At 42.0% G+C, this 18,657-nt stretch overlaps 2 protein-coding genes across 8 annotated transcripts in view; one reads left to right on the top strand and one right to left on the bottom strand.

The window, feature by feature from the left end:
* The window catches only part of L2HGDH (L-2-hydroxyglutarate dehydrogenase), a 76,866-nt gene extending 75,642 nt beyond the window's left edge, over window positions 1-1,224 (bottom strand). For all 3 annotated transcript variants that reach the window (XM_033188091.1, XM_033188090.1, XM_033188089.1), the window contains exon 1: window positions 848-1,224. In XM_033188091.1, the coding sequence (XP_033043982.1) occupies window positions 848-987 (140 nt within the window). In that variant the 5' untranslated portion in view covers window positions 988-1,224. The remainder of the gene's footprint in view (window positions 1-847) is intronic.
* On the top strand, window positions 1,128-17,338 carry DMAC2L (distal membrane arm assembly complex 2 like). Of its 5 annotated transcripts, XM_033188099.1 has the most exons (6): window positions 1,170-1,217; window positions 3,393-3,428; window positions 10,831-10,942; window positions 12,200-12,408; window positions 13,631-13,802; window positions 14,977-17,337. In XM_033188099.1, the coding sequence occupies exons 2-6, from the start codon at window positions 3,398-3,400 to the stop codon at window positions 15,089-15,091; spliced, it is 639 nt and encodes a 212-aa protein (XP_033043990.1). In that variant the 5' UTR covers window positions 1,170-1,217; window positions 3,393-3,397; the 3' UTR covers window positions 15,092-17,337. The 5 variants fall into 5 exon arrangements, with proteins under 5 accessions (XP_033043992.1, XP_033043989.1, XP_033043990.1 ...); XM_033188101.1 differs by lacking the exon at window positions 3,393-3,428 and having other exon boundaries at window positions 1,128-1,217; window positions 14,977-17,338; XM_033188098.1 differs by lacking the exon at window positions 3,393-3,428 and having other exon boundaries at window positions 1,160-1,866; window positions 14,977-17,338.
* Window positions 17,339-18,657: the final 1,319 nt, after the last annotated feature.

Here is an 18,657-nt window from a genome sequence, read left to right as displayed (position 1 = left end):
TCTCCAACTTCTGACCTCAGGAGATCCGCCCGCCTCGTCCTCCCAAAGTGTAGCCTCTTCTTAAAACCCTTTTAAACAGCTTCCCGTGGCTCTTAGAATAAAAGTTAACGTGTGGTTAAAATAAAATAAAAACCTCGCTGTAGTCCTTCTCCCGGGTCATTCCACACCATCTGTCTTTCACTAAGCTTCAGTCACACTCATATGGCCCACCTTCTAGTCCTCAAAATAGCCAAAACCTCTCCAAGCCTTACAGCCTTCACACAAACTGTTTCTTTTACAGAGGGCAGAGAAAGACAGCGGTTTCGAAAGTCACGTCCAAACAATAAATCACAGGACATTGAATTCTGCGGGCTTTGATTAGCAAAAGAGCTGCTTCCGATGGGGGAAACTCTATGCGGGGTGTGCCAGGAACTGATTTAAGACTGTATTCAGATCTTCCAAGCAACGCCAAAGACGCCAGTTAATAAACAGCATATTTGATTGCTTACACTGTGTGCTCGGTCCTTTTAGCCTTCAAACGACCACTTACAGGAGAGACCAAGGTCCCATTCACAACTGAGCCCTTAAGGAGGTTAAGTAGCCCAGAGTTCAACAGAAAGTGAACGGGTTGCTCAAAGCCACAGCTACTCTTGACCTCTACTCTATACACTGCCTTTCCTCCAGCCCGTAAATACAACGAATGAACCTGCAGGTTGGTAGCTCCTGGGATCCGAGGTTGGAGCGCCACAAGACCCCAACCTGCTCTCACCCCGGGACAGGGAAATAGGAACAGGGGCACAGGTCCACCACCAGATGCCTCTGCGAGAGGCAGCAGTGCAGGCGACGGGGAGGACCAGCGGTCACTCACCTGGTGCTGGCGCTGCGGCCACCTCCACACAGTGGTCGGGGCCTCCCAGACGCCGACCCGCATGCCCCAGGGAAGCACCCGGCGAAACCCCCGCGGGCCCGTCCGCAGGCACCAACCAAATAACGCAGCGCCGGCACCATCTCCTACGCACGCTCCCCTTCCTCAGCGCTCAGAAGCCGCCGCTTGACCCTCCACGGCCGGGGACCGGCGTCCTCTAGCCCCGCCCCTCACGCGGGGGCCAATGAAGTGCGCACCTTCGCCCCACGTGGGAGAGGCTGCGGTGGCCAATGGGCGCGCGCGGCGGAGGGCGAAGGGCAGGCCAGGGCGCCGCAGACGCGCGGAAGCTGGCTCGCTCCCTTCCTCCGACGCTGTGAGTAGAAGAGCTAGGCCCCTAACCGGGCGGTACTAGGGTTGTGGTTGTGTTCCGCCCTCGCCCTTCGCCAACGCTGGGCTGACCGAAAACCTGGCCCTTTAGGTCGCGCGTCTTCGACCTTCACCGCCATGAGGACATGGGGCCGCGGGAGAAACTTTGGGCGGGATTACGGTGAAAATGCTTGTTTGGGCGGGCCCAGCGGCTTCTTTCTCCCGGCTCGGCTTCGGTCCCGCCCTCGCCTCGCCCCGCCCCCGTTCAGCCCCGCACGCGGCCCGCGGGAGGCCAAGGGCCTGGGCACCCACCGTCTCCGTCCAGGCCCCAGCCGAGTCGAGCGTCCACTGGAAGGGCGCTCCCTGTCTGTCCTTAGTCCTCGGTCCTCACGGAAGCTCTTTGTCACAGCGAAGACTGACAGCCCGTAGTCTTCTGGACTTCTTTTATGGGGCTCCTGGCGGTGCTATTCATTCATTGATTCGTCTTGTAAATATCGAGCGCCTGCTCTGTACTGGACCCGGCATTGGGTACCGGATGAACCAGACAGCTCGGTCTTTGCCACCATTTTTCAGTCTGTGTCCTTTTCTCGAGTACTGAAGCGAAATACAGTTTTAAATGTGCTGTGCGGGCTCTGAGCAGCGACTCACCTGTACAGGTCACTTCACCTGATTCCCATTCTGTAAAAATGAGGGCAGTGGGCTGCGTAATCGCCGAAGGACCTTCTAACTCCTTAAAATTATGTGATTCACTATCACCGTGCTGACACGGGTGTTACTAACGCCCATTCTGTATGCTTGATGGCAGCTTTTAATTTTTAGGATTAGCACAGCTGAACATAATAGAATGACACAAATTTATTACCAGAAGGACTTCGTGTGCCTCTTAGAATCTTGGTTCCAGTCTTTGGTCAGGTGGCTCCAGGAAATCACTTCACCTCTTTGCCTCCGACCCTCCTCTGTGAACTAGGAGTAATAGCAGTGTCTCCCTAATATTAGGGCCGTTGAGCGGATTACACGAGATAAGGTGTTTAGCACAGCGAAGCATTTGCTACGTGATGGCATTTATTATGGTTAAAGGGTTTTACTACCAGAACAGTGGTACATAGTTTGCTTTATTTGTTTAAACAATGCAGAATATTGCCTGCTTGTTCCATCACAGATGAAAAAAAGATGTTTATTCAACTTTGTGAGGTAATTATGGATTCCCATGCAACTGTAAGAATAGAGATTCTGTGTACCCTGTACCCAGTCTTCCTAGTGGTAGCATCTTGCAAAACTAGTACAATATCACAGCCAGGTAATTGACATTCACACAATCCATTGATCTCATTCAGATTCCTCATTTTGTATTAGTGTTCTCTGTGTATATTTAGTTATATATTGTTATCAGGTGTGTGGATTCTTGTATCCACCACTACAGTCAAGGTACAGCCCAGGTCCATCATCACAAGGGTCCCTCCAGTTGCCCTTTTATAACCACAACTTCCCTTTGCAGCCCCACCCAATCTACTCTCTGTTTCCAAAATTTTGTTATATCAAGAACGTTACATAAATGTAATTATTGTAATTATACAGTATGTAACTTTTGGAGATTGACTCTTTCATTCAGCGTAATCCCTTGAGATACATCCAAACTGTTACATGTATCAGTAGTTCCTTTTTATTACTGAGTGGCATTCCATAATGTAGATGTACTACAGTATTAATATGGTTTGGCTGTGTCCCCACCCAAATCTCATCTTGAATTGTAACTCACAATTCCCATGTGTTGTGGGAGGAACTGGGTGGGAGGTGATTGAATTATGGAGGCGGGTTCTTCCTGTGCTGTTCTCCAGATAGTGAATGAGCCTCACAAGATCTGATGGTTTTAAAAAGTTTCCCTGCACAAGTTCTTTCTTTGCCTGCTGCCATCCGTGTAAAATGTGACTTACTCCTCCTTGCCTTCCACCATGATTGTGAGGCCTCCCCAGCCATGTGGAACTGTAAGTCCATTAAACCTCTTTTTCTTCTCAGTCTTGGGTATGTCTTTATCAGCAGTGTGAAAATGGACTAATACAGGTGTATTCAACTGTTTACTCATTCAAGGACATTTGAGTTGTTTCTAGTTTTTAGCTATTGTGAATCAAGCAGCTGTGAACACGAGCGTACAGACTTTTGTGTGAACCAGTTTTTGTTTCTCTAGGATAAATGCACAAGAGTACAATTGCTGGGTCATATGGTAAGTGCATGTTTATTTTTATTTTTTGAGACAGGGTCATGCTCTGTTGCCCAGGCTGGAGTGCAGTGGCACAATCTCAGTTCACTGTGGCCTCTGCCTCCTGGTCTCAAGCAATTCTCCTGCCTCAGCCTCCTGAGTAGCTGGGACTATAGGCACATGCCACCACGCCCCGCAAACTTTTATATTTTTGGTAGAGATGCGATTTCGCCATGTTGGCCAGGCTGGTCTCAAACTCCTGACCTGTAGTGATCCACCTGCCTCAGCCTCCCAAAGTGTTGGGATTACAGGTGTGAGCCAACACATCTAGCTTATTGTGTCATTCTTTTTATTTGCTTATTTATTTTTTTGAGACAGAGTCTGGCTGTGTCACCCAGGCTGGAGTGCAGTGGCTCTATCTCTGCTCACTTTAAGCTCTGCCTCCCAGGTTCATGCCATTCTCCTGCCTCAGCCTCCCGAGTAGCTGGGACTACAGGTGCCCGCCATCACGCCTGGCTAATTTTTTGTATTTTTAGTAGAGACAGGGTTTCACTGTGTTAGCCACGGCACCCGGCCTATTATGTCATTCTTAGGCCTTTGCATCCTCACAGCTTAGCTCCCACTTTTGAGTAAGAACATATGATGTTTGGTTTTCCATTCCTGAGTTATTTCACTTAGAATAGTAAACTCTAGGCCAGGCACGGTGGCTCACGCCTATAATCCCAGCACTTTGGGCAGCTAAGGCAGGCGGATCACGAGGTCAGGAGATTGAGACCATCTTGGTCAACATGGTGAAACCCTATCTCTACTAAAATACAAAAAATTAAACAGGCGTGGTGGCATGTGCCTGTAATCCCAGCTACTTGGGAGGCTGAGGCAGGGGAATCACTTGAACCTGGGAGGCGGAGGTTACAGTGAGCTGAGATAGCGCCACTGCACTTCAGAGCGCAAGACTCTCTCACAAAAAAAAAAGAATAATCCTATTCAGGTTACTGTGAATGCCATTAATTCATTCCTTTTTATGGCTAAGTAGTGTTCCATCATATATATACACCACAGCTTCTTTATCCGCTCATTGATTGATGGGCATTTGGCTTGGTTCCACATTTTTGCAATTGCAGATTGTGCTGCTATAAACGTGTGTGCAAGTATCTTTTTTGTATAATGACTTCCTTTCCTCTGGATAGCCACCCAGTAGTGAAATTGCTGGATCGAATGGTAGTCCTAATTTTAGTTATTTAAGGAATCTCCGCAATGTTTTCCATAGTGGTTGTGCTAGTTTACATTCCCATCAGCAGTGTAGAAGTATTCCCTTTTCACCATATCCACACCAACATCTATTTTTTTTAATTTTTTGATTATGGCCATTCTTTTTTTTTTTTTTTTTTGAGGCGGAGTCTCGCTCTGTCGCCCCGGCTGGAGTGCAGTGGCCGGATCTCAGCTCACTGCAAGCTCCGCCTCCGGGTTTACGCCATTCTCCTGCCTCAGCCTCCCGAGTAGCTGGACTACAGGCGCCCGCCACCTCGCCCGGCTAGTTTTTGTATTTTTAGTAGAGACGGGGTTTCACCGTGTTAGCCAGGAGGGTCTCGATCTCCTGACCTCATGATCCGCCCGTCTCGGCCTCCCAAAGTGCTGGGATTACAGTGATTATGGCCATTCTTGTAGGAGTAAGGTGATATCACATTGCGGTTTTGATTTGCATTTTCTTGATCGTTAGTGATGTTGAGCATTTTTTCATATGTTTGTTGGCCATTCATATATCTTCTTTTGAGAACTGTCTTCATGTCCTTAGCCCACTTTTTGATGGGATTGTTTGGTTTTTTCTTGCTAATCTGTTTGAGTTCATTGTAGATTCTAGATGTTAGTCTTCTGTCAGATGTATAGATTGTGAAGATTTTCTCTGACTCTGTGGGTTGTCTGTTTACTCTGCTGACTGTTCCTTTTGCCATGCAAAAGCTCTTTAGTTTAATTAAGTCCCAACTACTTATCTTTGTTTTTATTGCATTTGCTTTTGGGTTCTTGGTCATGAAACCCTTGCCTAAGCCAATGTCAAGAAGGGTTTTTCTGATGTTATCTTCTAGAATTTTTATAGTTTCAGGTCTTAGATATAAGTCCTTGATCCATCTTCAGTTGATTTTTGTATAAGGTGAGAGATAAGGATCCAGTTTCATTCTCCTACATGTGGCTTGCCAATTATCCCAGTACCATGTGTTGAATAGGGTGTCATTTCCCCACTTTATGTTTTTGTTTGTTTTGTTGAAGATAAGTTGGCTATAAGTATTTGGTTTTCTTTCTGGGTTCTCTATTCTGTTCCATTGGTGTATGTGCCTATTTTTATACCAGTACCATGCTGTTTTGGTAACTATGGCCTTATGGTATAGTTTGAAATCAGGTAATGTCATGCCTCCAGATTTATCTTTTTGCTTAGTCTTGCTTTGGCTATGTGGGCTCTTTTTTGGTTCTATATGAATTTTAGGATTGTTTTTTCTAGTTCTCTGAAGAATGATGGTATTTTTATGGGAATTGTATTGATGGGAAGACTAATATCCAGAATCTGCAATGAACTTGAAGCAATTTGTAGATTGCTTTTGGCAGTATGATCATTTTCACAATATTAACTCTACCCATCCATGAGCATGGGATGTGTTTCCATTTGTTTGTGTCGTCTGTGATTTCTTTCAGCAGTGTTTTGTAGTTTTCCTTTTAGAGGTCTTTCACCTCCTTGGTTAGGCATATTCAATACCTAAGCATTTAATTATTTATTTATTTTTGCAGCTATTATAAAAGGGGTTGAGTTTCTTGATTTGATTCTCAGCTTGGTCACTATTGGTATATAGGAAAGGTACTAATTTTGTACATTAATTTTGTATTCTGAAACTTTGCTGAATTCATTTATTGGTTCTGGGAGCTTTTTGGAGGAGTCTTTAGGGTTTTCTAGGTACACAATCATATCATTAGCAGATAGCAACAGTTTGACTTCCTCTTTACCCATTTGGATAGCAACAGTTTGACTTCCTCTTTACCCATTTGGATGCCTTGTCTTTCTTCTCTTTTCTGATTGCTCTGGCTAGGACTTCCAGTACTATGTTGAATAGAAGTGATGAGAATGAGGCTGGGTGTGGTGGCTCACACCTGTAATCCCAGCACTTTGGGAGGCCAAGGGGAGTGGATCACCTGAGGTCAGGAGTTCAAGACCAGCCTGGCCAACCTGGTGAAACCCCATCTCTACTAAAAATACAAAAAATTAGCCGGATGTGGTGGTTGGTGTCTGTAATCCCAGCTACTTGGAAGGCTGAGGCATGACAATTACTTGAAGCCAGGAGGCAGAGGTTGCAGTCAGCTGAGGTCGTGCCATTGCACTCCAGTCTGGGCGACAAGAGTGAAACACTATCTCAAAAAAAAGAAAAAAACGAAAGGGGGGTGGTGAGACTCAGCATCCTTATCTTGTTCCAGTTCTTGAAGGGAATGCTTTAAACTTTCCCTGTTCATATTATGTTGGCTGTGGGTTTGTCATATATGGCTTTTATTACTTTGAGGTATTTCCCTTGTATGCCAATTCTGCTGAGGATTTTAATCACAAAGGGATGCCGGATTTTGTGAAATGCTTTTTCTGCATCTAGCGAGATGATCATGTGATTTTTGTTTTTAATTGTGTTTATGTGTCGTATAATGTTTATTGACTTGTGTACGGTAAGCCATTTGTGCATCCCTGGTACGAAACCCACTTAATCATGGTGGATTATCTATGGCAGCAGTAATTTAGTAGTGGTTATTTTCTAATTTGCATTTAACTGGGTACTTTTAATTTATTAGAGCTAGATTCACTAACTTACCACTAGAGGTCTCCTCTTTCCCTTTAGAAAGTGTTCCCAAAGGCAACTGCTTGTACTCAAGTAGGAATAATTTGCAAAATCATTAGCAAAGTTGGAGTTGAGAATGTAAAAACCTACCAATTTTTGTTAACTCTATTGCCAAATATAAATTTAATTTTTATGTTTAAAACATTTTAAATCTAATATCTTGTGTTTTTAGAGATTACAGCTGAAGTAAATTTGGCCTTTCATTTAAGCTAAATTATAAGATGGGTCAAAATGAATCAAGCAAAAGTAGTCAGTTTTCAAAGATCACTCTAATTCACCTGCTTAATAACAGTTTAACTGGTTTTACCTTTCTCCATGGAAACGTCAACCATTGAAGACTATTAATAAACAAATATTTATTAAACGTTTGCATTATGCTGAGAAAAATTGAAATGAATAAGATGCCATCCTTGCTGTTTCTTTTACTTCTCATACTCTGTTTTCCTTCTAACTGGATTTTTTTTTTTTTTTTTTTTTTTTTTTTGCATATTCTGCTTCTGCTTTTAAACTAACTGAAAACTCTTAATCATTAAGACCCATTTCAGGCCGGGCGCGGTGGCTCAAGCCTATAATCCCAGCACTTTGGGAGGCCGAGACGGGCGGATCACAAGGTCAGGAGATCGAGACCATCCTGGCTAATACGGTGAAACCCCGTCTCTACTAAAGAATACAAAAAACTAGCCAGGCGGCCAGGCGGGCGCCTGTAGTCCCAGCTACTTGGGAGGCGGAGGCAGGAGGATGGCGTGAACCTGGGAGGCGGAGCTTGCAGTGAGCTGAGATCCGGCCACCGCACTCCAGCCTGGGCGACAGAGCCAGACTCCGTCTCAAAAAAAAAAAAAGACCCATTTCAAAAGACATCTCTGGTGTGAAGCCTTCTTCTCATGGTTCTCATGGCATTTGTTCACACCTCTACTAGCCAACCACGTTGGGTGTTACTTATCTCTTTATATGTTATCTGTCTCTATTAAATTATACATTCTATGAGGTCAGGAACCTTGTCTCTCTTTCTCCTTTGTTCTTGTTTGTTTTGTCTTACCATTGTTGCCTTTGCCGTAAGTATAGCAGACATTCAATAAACATTTTTTGAGTGAACGAATGAATGAATGGACATGGCATTTGAGTAAGGTCTTGAAATTGGGTGAGATTTCCACAGATTGATGGTGATGGGGGAGGGAGGCTTAAGAGAAAACAGCCTGAGTAGAAGCTGGGAAAGCCCTTATTTGTAAATATGATTGACAACTAATAGAGTTATTCGAGGTGGGCACAGGCAGAGAGTGCTTTAACAAAAAGCTGGAAAGGGTTGAGAACATGATAAGAGGTAGTGGAGCAGAGGTTTGCAGTAATGAAGACGGCTATGGTAGAAAAGAGATGAAAAGGGTAGTTGGTTCTGTCTTCAGTTCACATCTCTCACTATTCCACAGCCTCAGCATCCTCAATCACTTCCTCAGCTCTAAGGTGTTTCCCACGCAGGCATCTTTCTAGCCCTCTTCTTTCTCTTGAATTCTAGAACCTTGTAATGATTGAGGAAAGGACCCTGGGCTGGTAGAGAACTGGGTTCAAGTTTCAACACTATCACCAATTAGTCATGAAACATTGAGCATTTAAACACAGAATTTATTAATACATCACCTTGTTCAAGAAAGGATTTAGGGTGTCAGGAAGTTATTTAACATCAGGGCTTCAGTTTCCTCACCTCTATATGAGAGATTTCATCCAGGTGATCTAAATTTCTTATAGCTCTAACATTTTGTGACCTCTGATTCCAATGATTTTTCGTCATCTGCACTTAGAAATCCTGCTAACACTTAATATGTAGATTATGAAAAACTAAAAGAAAAAAAGCTGAACCTATAACCCTGTCCTCCTGATGTGATTTCTTTTAATGGCATCACCATCCTACTACCAGTGACTCAGGGCCAAAACTTGGTGTCATTTTCAACTCCTGTAGCCCATGCCTTTACATCTCTCTTAACTAAGTCATATGGAACCAACTCTGTAATGTCATTCCCATCCTTCCCCAACTAGGCCCTTTCCTATGGCCTCATGTAATTGAAGCCCTTGCTGGCTGGCTGTCCCGTTCTGTTGACCCTTCATCTTGATGCTGCTGTCTGAGTAAATTTCTTGAAGCACAACTGTAACAATGCCAATGCTTTGTTCTATTTTAATTTATTTATTTATTTATTTATTTATTTATTTTTGAGACGGAGTCTCGCTCTGTTGCCCAAACTGGAGTGCGCTGTGGTGCAGTCTCAGCTCACTGCAACCTCCGCCTCCTGGGTTCAAGCGATTCTCCTGCCTCAACCTCCGAGTAGCTGGGACTACAGGTGCGTGCCACCATGCCCAGCTAATTTTTTTTTTTTTTTTTTCGTAGACACGGGGTTTCACCATGTTAGCCAGGATGGTCTCGATATCCTGACCTCGTGGTCAGCCTGCCTCAGCCTCCCAAAGGCTAGTGCTTTGTTCAAAAACCTTGGTGACTCCCTGCTGCCTACAGTATACAGTCCAAATTCCCTGGCTGAGCATGCAAAACCCTTCATGACCTGACTGCAAGTTGCCTGCCTCTTCTCATGACTCACATGTGCTAGTGAAACTGAAAATAACGTGCCTTAAATGTTCCTACTTCAGCTAATAATCTGGCATAATTTTTCCCGGACCTTTGTTTGTTGAAATCCTTTCTGTGCTTATTTTAACTCTTTTCAGGCATTTATCAAGTTCTGTCACTTATTTTAACTACTTGGTAACATGTCTTAGCCCACTCCATCCTGCATTACACTGTCAGATGCTCAAAGCAAACACTATGTTTCATTTATCTTTGTCTCCCCATCCCCCCACTCCCCGCTGCACCCAGTCCCCTGCACACACACCTAGCACACTACTAGGGAAACTTGAATTGAGGTAAATCAAATCGAAACCTACTCCAGGAATTACGTTCTCAAATTATGGTTATAGATTTTGACAACTGGAAATAATCTAAGCAAATCATCTCATTTTACAAATGAGAAAACCAGAGGTCAGAGAGGTGAAGTTACTTGCTCAGTCTTTCCCAGCTGCCCTTAAATAGTTTTTTTGTTTACACTGCTCTGGTAACAGCACTTGCAGCCTTGTCATAGGTATATCTATTTTCATGTCTCCTCTTCTTTCCTGGATGCAAGCATCTCAACCTCGACACGTTGCTCTTTCGGTGATTTTAGTGTGTCATTTTGATACTGGAAATATAGATGGGGAGTAGAGCCAGCTTCAGCAAATTCATAGCTACAGCGCCTGAATGGACACTAGATGGCAGTACGACAGACAGACTCCAATTGAGGTTTCAACAGTGGAACTTAATGTGCAAGCCGGAAGGAACCTTAGACACCATCCAGTCCAACTCCTCACTTTTTTTTCAGCAAACAAATAAAAAACCCCAAGAACAAGAAACAGGAGTGACTTGCACAATAATTGTTGAGTGGCAAGTGAGTCATCAGCTTTATCGGTACAAGAGCATTGACTCTGAGGTTGTGAAGTAAGTTGCTATATGTATGGGACTCTGATGATGATCTAATGTAAGTACTGTTTTGTGTGTCTAGATCAAATGATGCTGTTTGGAAAAGTTTCCCAGCAGTTGTGTGGCATAAAGAAACTCCCATGGTCATGTGATTCCAGATACTTCTGGGGCTGGTTGAATGCAGTGTTTAATAAGTAAGTGATTCTAAATAAAGTGAAGAAATGTGGAGATGCTTATGGTGAAATAAGTTCCCAATAGCTCATTTGGCTATTTCTCGTATTTCAAATGTTATTTTAACAATTTGTGCGGTGTGATCCTGATTTTGTTTACAAACAAAACCCACACAAACATAGAAAAAACACCAGAAAAATGGATTACAAAATATTAAATGTGGCTGTTTGGGTTGCAGGATTTCAGTGATTTTTCTTACTTGTCTGTCCTTTTGATACATTTCAAGTTTTCTAAAATAAACATTTATTTTATAATCAGAAAAACTTATTATAATTTTAAAATATTATATTTTTATGGCTTTTTAAAGGAATGTAGTTAACCTTTTGAATTCTATCAAAGTAACTCAGGTTTTCACAAAATTAGTGGGTGGCACACTTTTAGAAATAACATTTTGAGCCAGGCACGGTGGCTCACGCCTATAATCCCAGCACTTTGGGAGGCCGAGGGGGGTGGATCACGAGGTCAGGAGATCGAGACCATCCTGGCTAACACCATGAAACCCTGTATCCACTAAAAATACCAAAAATTAGCCAGGTGTGGTGGTGGGCACCTGTAGTCCCAGCTACTCAGGAGCCTGAGGCAGGAGAGTGACGTGAATCCGGGAGGTGGAGCTTGCAGTGAGCCGAGATTGCGCCACTGCACTCCAGCCTGGGCTAGAGTGTGAGAATCCATCTAAAAAAAAAGAGAGAGAAAAAAAGAAATAGCATTTTGAAGCTGATGAAACTAACCTCCTTCTGATTACTTAATACAGCATTATGATCCCTGGCTTGTGAAAAAAGCATATGTAGAAATTAATAAATATCACTTAATGAGATTAATTTGAATACGGGATTCAGAATTATTTTCTCTTTAATCTTTTGTTATTAATACAAATTCTAACCAAGTATAGTCATTCGTAGAATAGTTACTAAATATCTCTGGTGTCAAGCACTCTACTATATGTGAATCAATGAAAAGTTTTGTCTGATAAATTCATATAAAAATAATACGCATTGACAGTGTTCACTTGGAAACAAAAACAAAACTAAAAAAGCAGATAGACTACCGTTTTTTTTGTTTTTGGTTTTGGTTTTTGCATGGATCTCACTAATACATTTATCTTCCTTCTCAGTCACTTGAAATGAAAATTTGTTGCGTTCTGTATTATTTATGTCAGTTAATATAGTTAACAAGCTAGTTATTATTGTAAAAGCAAACTGCTTTTTTTCACTTGCCAACAGGGTGGATTATGATCGCATCAGGGATGTTGGCCCTGACAGGGCGGCATCCGAGTGGTTGCTGCGCTGTGGGGCCATGGTGCGCTACCATGGCCAGGAGCGGTGGCAGATGGATTACAACCACCTTCCAACAGGCCCTCTGGACAAATACAAGATTCAGGCTATTGACGCCACCAACTCTTGTATCATGAGCACTGGATTTGATCACATGGGTAAGTACCCTATCATTTTGCTAATAGGAAATGCAGGTGATTTTGCAGTGACCATTTTGTTGCAGTTGACTCACAATTATAGTCATAGGTATATGACTTTTTTTATAGTCATAGGTATGTCCTTTTTGCCCATTTCAGTACAGTCAAGTTTATTTCTTCCGGGGTTTGATATTTATTTTCAAATTAAATTGAGGTTACAGACACCTTTCTCTCCTTCCTCCTCTCACTAAGCTTGTTTCTACATGTCTCTAGTCTTTGGTTTATTGACTTAAAATTCAGGGCCTTGTTTGTCAAACTATCTTTGTCAAACTTCTGTCACTGAGAAGCCCTCAGTAATGCAGGAATAATTATATCCACACAGCTTCTGCTTACGTGGGCATTTTTTTCTTTCTTTTTTTTTTTTGAGACAGAGTCTTGCTCTGTCGGCCAGGCTGGAGTGCAGTGGCACGATCTCGGCTCGCTGCAAGCTCTGCCTCCCAGGTTCATGCCATTCTCCCACCTCAGCCTCCTGAGTAGCTGGGACTACAGGCGCCCGCCACCATGCCTGGCTAATTTTGTTTTTGTATTTTTAGTAGAGAATGGGGTTTCACCGTGTTAGCCAGGATGGTCTCCATCTCTTGACCTTGTGATCTGCCCGCCTTGGCTTCCCAAAGTACTGGGACTACAGGTGTGAGCCACTGCACCCGGCCCCTTTTTTTTTTTTTTTTTTTTGAGACAGAGTCTCACTCTGTCACCAAGGCTAGTCGCCAAGGCTAGAGTGCAGTGATGCGATCTTGGCTCACTGCAACCTCTACCTCCTGGGTTCAGGTGGTTCTCCTGCCTCAGCCTCCCAAGTAGCTGGGACTACAGGCGTGCACTACCACGCCAGGCTGATTTTTCTATTTTTAGTAGAGACGGGGTTTTGCCATGTTTGCCAGGCTGGTCTTAAATTCCTGACCCCAGGTGATTCACCCGCCTCAGACTCCCAAAGTGCTGGGAGTCACCAGGCCTGGCCCTATGTGGGCATTTCTTTCCTCCAGTGTGTGGACATCTGACTGTAGAATGGCCCCTTTCTATGGGGGCCTTATATGGCTAATAGGGTGAGCAGTCATTCCAGTTTTCATGGGATTAAGAGGTTTCCCAGGACATAGGACTTTCAATCCTATGTCAGTCCTGGGCAAACCAGGACAGTTTGTTATCTTAGTGGTAAAGCAGATTCTTAATCTGTACTTTTTCTCCCCAGAGGGCCTACAGCATGTTGAAAAAATAAGGCTGTGCAAGTGTCATTATATCGAGGATGACTGTTTGCTGAGACTTGGTCAACTTGAAAATTTACAGAAAAGCATATTGGAAATGGAAATAATATCCTGTGGGAATGTCACAGACAAAGGCATCATTGCTTTGCGTCATTTAAGGTAGATGATCAAAACCAAAGTGGAAACTTTGCTGTTAAGGTGAATAGTTAGAATTTAACTGACTGTGAGGCCTGGTGTCTATTTTTAGTTCTGAAAAAGATAATTTTTAAAAATGACCTCACTTCCATCTGTAATACTTTAAAAGAGCTAAAATGATCAATCTTAATACATTAATGTTTTATTGAATTTTTTATAAGCTATGTTTTTAAAAATTAAATCTACATTAAGTACCTAACATGGTGCCTGTCACAGTAAGCCCTCAGTAAGCTTCAATGATTATGCTTTCTCTCCTTTTTTTTAAAGCAATTTCCCCTATGTTTTTGATATTTTCAGGACATTTGGTATATACCTCTTAGCATTTTACCCTGTAATTATGTTACTTGAGGGGAAAAAACCTTGAAATAGTCACCTTTCTGTGTCTAGAGCCTAGAACACTGCCTGACACTATAATAATCATCAGAAGCACGCATCCACTGGTTAGGAAAGCTGTTCTGCATCCTCTTATGACACCAACCAGACCCATGCCATGGCCTGGAGCAACTCACCTAATTCCAAACGCAAAAACAGATAATACTAGCAAGGAATGTTTAACTCTAAAATTGTAAGGTTCTGAGTCTTATCAGCGTGATGAAAAAAGAATGGAAGTTTGTTTAATCAAATCTCTGTGTTAGAGATCCCAACATTCAAATTATAAATCTAATGAATGTAGTTCTGCTTTAATATATAATGGATCTGCCAGTAACCTCAGTATGACAGGAAGTTTGAGAAATTTTAAACATTAGGACCACAAGTAGTAGATTGTTCATCTCTTACATTACTTGAGGCTTCAGAGCTTCATCTTAGTAGAAACTCGAGTATCTTTAAGAATTTTCCCAGTTTTTGCCCTTTTGAGGTTGAGATTCACATTTCATGTTTCACATGCAAAGGATATCTACATCATTATAAATATATTTTTTATTTAGAATGATTCAGCTAGAAATATTGACATAACCTAAAGTCTGTGTTACTTCCTGGCATGAATTTCATCTCTAAGGCTACTGCTCTAAAAGTCATTTTGAAAGCATAGGGTGATATAGATTAATTTTCTATGTAAGTTTCTTTCTTTAAGCCAGTAAATTGAGTTTATTTTTAATGCTCTTGGCTAAATTCAAGTGACTTTTTTCTTTATTTGCAGAAACCTCAAATATTTGTTGTTAAGTGATCTTCCCGGAGTAAAAGAAAAAGAAAATCTTGTCCAGGTCTTTGAGACAGCACTGCCTTCTCTGGAACTAAAATTACAATTGAAGTAAAATAATGTGTCTTATTTCAGTATAAAGGATCATTTGAAACTGTTGATTCTAAACATCAACTAATATTATATAGTCATCAGTAGAATTATAAGGATGCCATATCATGACATTTTAGAAGTGGAGAGTGCATCATATTTAGAAAATAAATATTCAGACATGACTCACTAATGTTACTAAGTTGGAAGTGAGAATTTATGTACCTTAATTCATTTTAAGAAGAGTGCAGCCAGGTGTGGTGGCTCATGCCCATAATCCCAGCACTTTGAGAGGCCAAAGCAGGCAGATCACCTGAGGTCAGGAGTTCGAGACCAACCACAACCATGGCCAATACGGTGAAACCCCGTCTCTACTAAAAATACAAAATTAGCTGGGTGTGGTGGTCCACGCCTGTAATCCCAGCTACTCTGGAGGCTGAGGCAGGATAATTACTTGACTTGGGAGGTGGAGGTTGCTGCACTCCATCCTGGGCGACAGAGCAATACTCTGTCTCAAAAAAAAAAAAGAGCAAACTAGGTAACATTTTAATTCTAATATATTCATTTAATATGTAAATCTATAGATATCTCTTGATGTAGATATTTATTTAGAATCCTTTAAAGTTATTTGTACAACAGATGTTTTTATTAGTAATTTACATGAAATTTAACTTTAAAGTTAGTGAAGCATACTACCATAAATGGAAAATTATGAAAAATTAGAAGCTAAATTACAGATTCATTGATGGCGTCAATTATGCATAGTGGTCAGTGGTTGTTGAAGCATGCATTTCATATTGCTTCCCAGGATTTGCATGCATTTCCCATGATCCTGCATTCTTGTGTTCTTGAAATACAGACTTTCTCAGAATCAACAGTTGCGGCTTAATTTGTCTATTTTGTAAGTTTAGGCTACTATTTTATTAAAACTGGACAGATACTTGGCTGAATACAAATAGTTTTGCAGATTGCAATATAATAAAGGAAACAATAATAAAAACCAGTAGGCTATGCTTAGGTTTTCTTAAAACCTAAAACTGCTGTAGGCTCGGTGCCGTGGCTCATGCCTGTAATCCCAGTGCTTTGGGAGGCTGAGGTGGGAGGATCACTTGAGACCAGAAGTTTGAGACCAATTTGGGCAACACAGCGAGACCCCATCTCTATAAAAATTTTTAAAAATTAGCCAGGCGTGATGGTGTACACCTGTAATCTCAGATACTTGGGAGGTTGAGGTGGTAGGATCGCTTGAGCTCAGGAGTTTGAGGCTGCAGTAAGCTATGATCATGGCCACTACACAGAGTGGTAGCCTAGGTGAAAGATGGAGACTCTGTCTCTTAAAAAAAAAATTAAAAAAAGGCCGGCCTGTAATCCCAGCACTTTTGAAGGCCAAGACGGGCAGATCATTTGAGTCCAGGAGTTCAGGATGAGCCTGGGCAACGTGGCAAAACCCTGTCTCTACCAAAAAATTAAAAAATAAATAGCTGGGTGTAGTGGCACATTCCTGCAGTCCCAACTACTCAGGAGTCTGAGGTAGGAGGATCATTTGAGCCTGGGAAGTCAAGGCTGCAGTGAGCCATGTTGGCACCACTGCACTCCAGCACTCCAGCCTGGGCAACAGATTAAGACCCTGTCTCAAAAAAAAAAAAAAAAAAAGTCAAAAATAGATAAAACAGGTCTATATAAATGTATAACCTGTTACCTGTGTGAAATGGCCCTGATTCTATTACTGTTATATGCCAGTTTGTTTATAGATTTCTGTGTGTTTGATTTGAACTTTTTTTTTTTTTTTGAGACAGACTCTCACTCTATTGCCCAGGCTGGAGTGCAGTGGTGTGATCTCGGCTCACTGCAACCTCTGCCTCCCGGGTTCAAGCAATTATCTGCCTTAGCCTCCCAGGTAGCTGGGATTACAGGCACCCGCCACCACGCCCAGCTAATTTTTGTATTTTTAGTAGAGACAGGGTTTCACCATCTTGGCCAGACTGGTCTTGAACTCCTAACCTCAGGATCCACCCGCCTCAGCCTCTCAAAGTGCTGGGATTATAAGCGTGAGCCACCGTGCCCAGCCTAGTTTGAACATTATTGAGCTGTTGAATATAAACTTGAAAATAATTTTCAAATAAACACTTTCTATGATACAGTTTTCAGGTAGAAAAATGAATTTTCGTTGTGTTTAAAAACCAGCTTATACAAATAGCACATAGTATAAATGGTAATTGCTGCTGTCATTTTAAAAATCAGAAAATGGTAAATAAAAGGATGTGGAAGAGTCTCGTGATACAGTGGAGATTTCATGCTGAATAAAAGGATTATAAATATGGTTAAATTGAACATAAGCATAAATGTAATGGAACTCATTAGAGAAAAATAAGCCTTTTTTCTCAGGTTTGTTTCATTACTGTATAGTGAGACAACTGATTCACCACGATTTAGTCTAGAACTACTTTTCTATTCGAATGGTTTTTGGTAAAACTATTTGCTGAATTATCAGGCAGTTATAGTAATCTGCCTCCGTCAAGTGCATTTTCTTGGGTTAAGGGAAAAAAAATTTTAACTATTCATGGAAGCTAGATGTTCTTCCTTGTCATTTGAATCAAAGCTGTCTAACAGGAATTGAATAATTCAGGGACTAGCATTTAACCCATATCAGGTCTAGGCAAGAAATGACATACATTAGGAAGCGTTAGGATATCATTAAACTGCCTAGAGTCAAAATTATTGAACACACACCAGACCTCAGTGGATTACTTAAGTAAATGGGGTCAGATGTCATCATGAAGAAAATTAACAGGAAGAAAATGAGAGTACAGAAGAATTGTTTTGAAAATAGAGTGAAATACAACTTCGAAGACCATGACTGAGAAGTGCTAGGAATAGTGGCAGCACATCAACAGAAATGGTGTTGAGCTGTAAGAAACAGACATCAGGCTTCATATTGCCCTTGTGTCCAGGGAACAAGGATGAAAAAGCTTTTTGATTAAGAGCAGTAGACCAAATCAAAGCTAATTATGTCATTTTGGCCAGGCGCAGTGGCTCATGCCTGTAATGCCAGTACTTTGGAAGGCTGAGGTGCTCAGATCATGTGAGCCCAGGAGTTCAAGACCAGCCTGGGGAACATGGCAAAACCCTGCCTCTACCAAAAAATACAAAAAAATTAGCCAGGTATAGTGGCACATGCCTGTAGTCCCAGCTACTTGGGAGGCTGAGGTGGGAGGATCGACATATATATATGTCATCATTTTAAGTCTCACTGTGCAAGGCTATGAGTCCTCAATAATACTTTGGACTACTTAGTGTAATACATTCGTTGTTAGAATAGCGCATATATATACACACACACACATAAACATACAAAACATACAAACAGTGCAAAAAGATGTTTCAGGGAAAACATCAGTTTACAACGTAATGTCTTTCATGACTCAAGTAAAAGCTCACAAGCAATTTCTTCTGAAACCCAGATCACTGTATTACAGGTTTGCCTATGAATGTACCGGGTCAAAGGCTGTGCCAGAGAGAATGATGTACTAATTATTTTCAGGCTGACAGGTTCAGTTCCTGCAAAGCCTGTAGATCTTGCTCTACCCTTTG

Source organism: Trachypithecus francoisi, unplaced genomic scaffold, assembly GCF_009764315.1.
Source record: "Trachypithecus francoisi isolate TF-2019V2 unplaced genomic scaffold, Tfra_2.0 Lachesis_group3, whole genome shotgun sequence".
NCBI classification, from domain to species: domain Eukaryota; kingdom Metazoa; phylum Chordata; class Mammalia; order Primates; family Cercopithecidae; genus Trachypithecus; species Trachypithecus francoisi.
The sequence above is the reverse complement of the archived record's forward strand: the minus strand, read 5'-3'. Positions and strand labels throughout refer to the sequence as shown.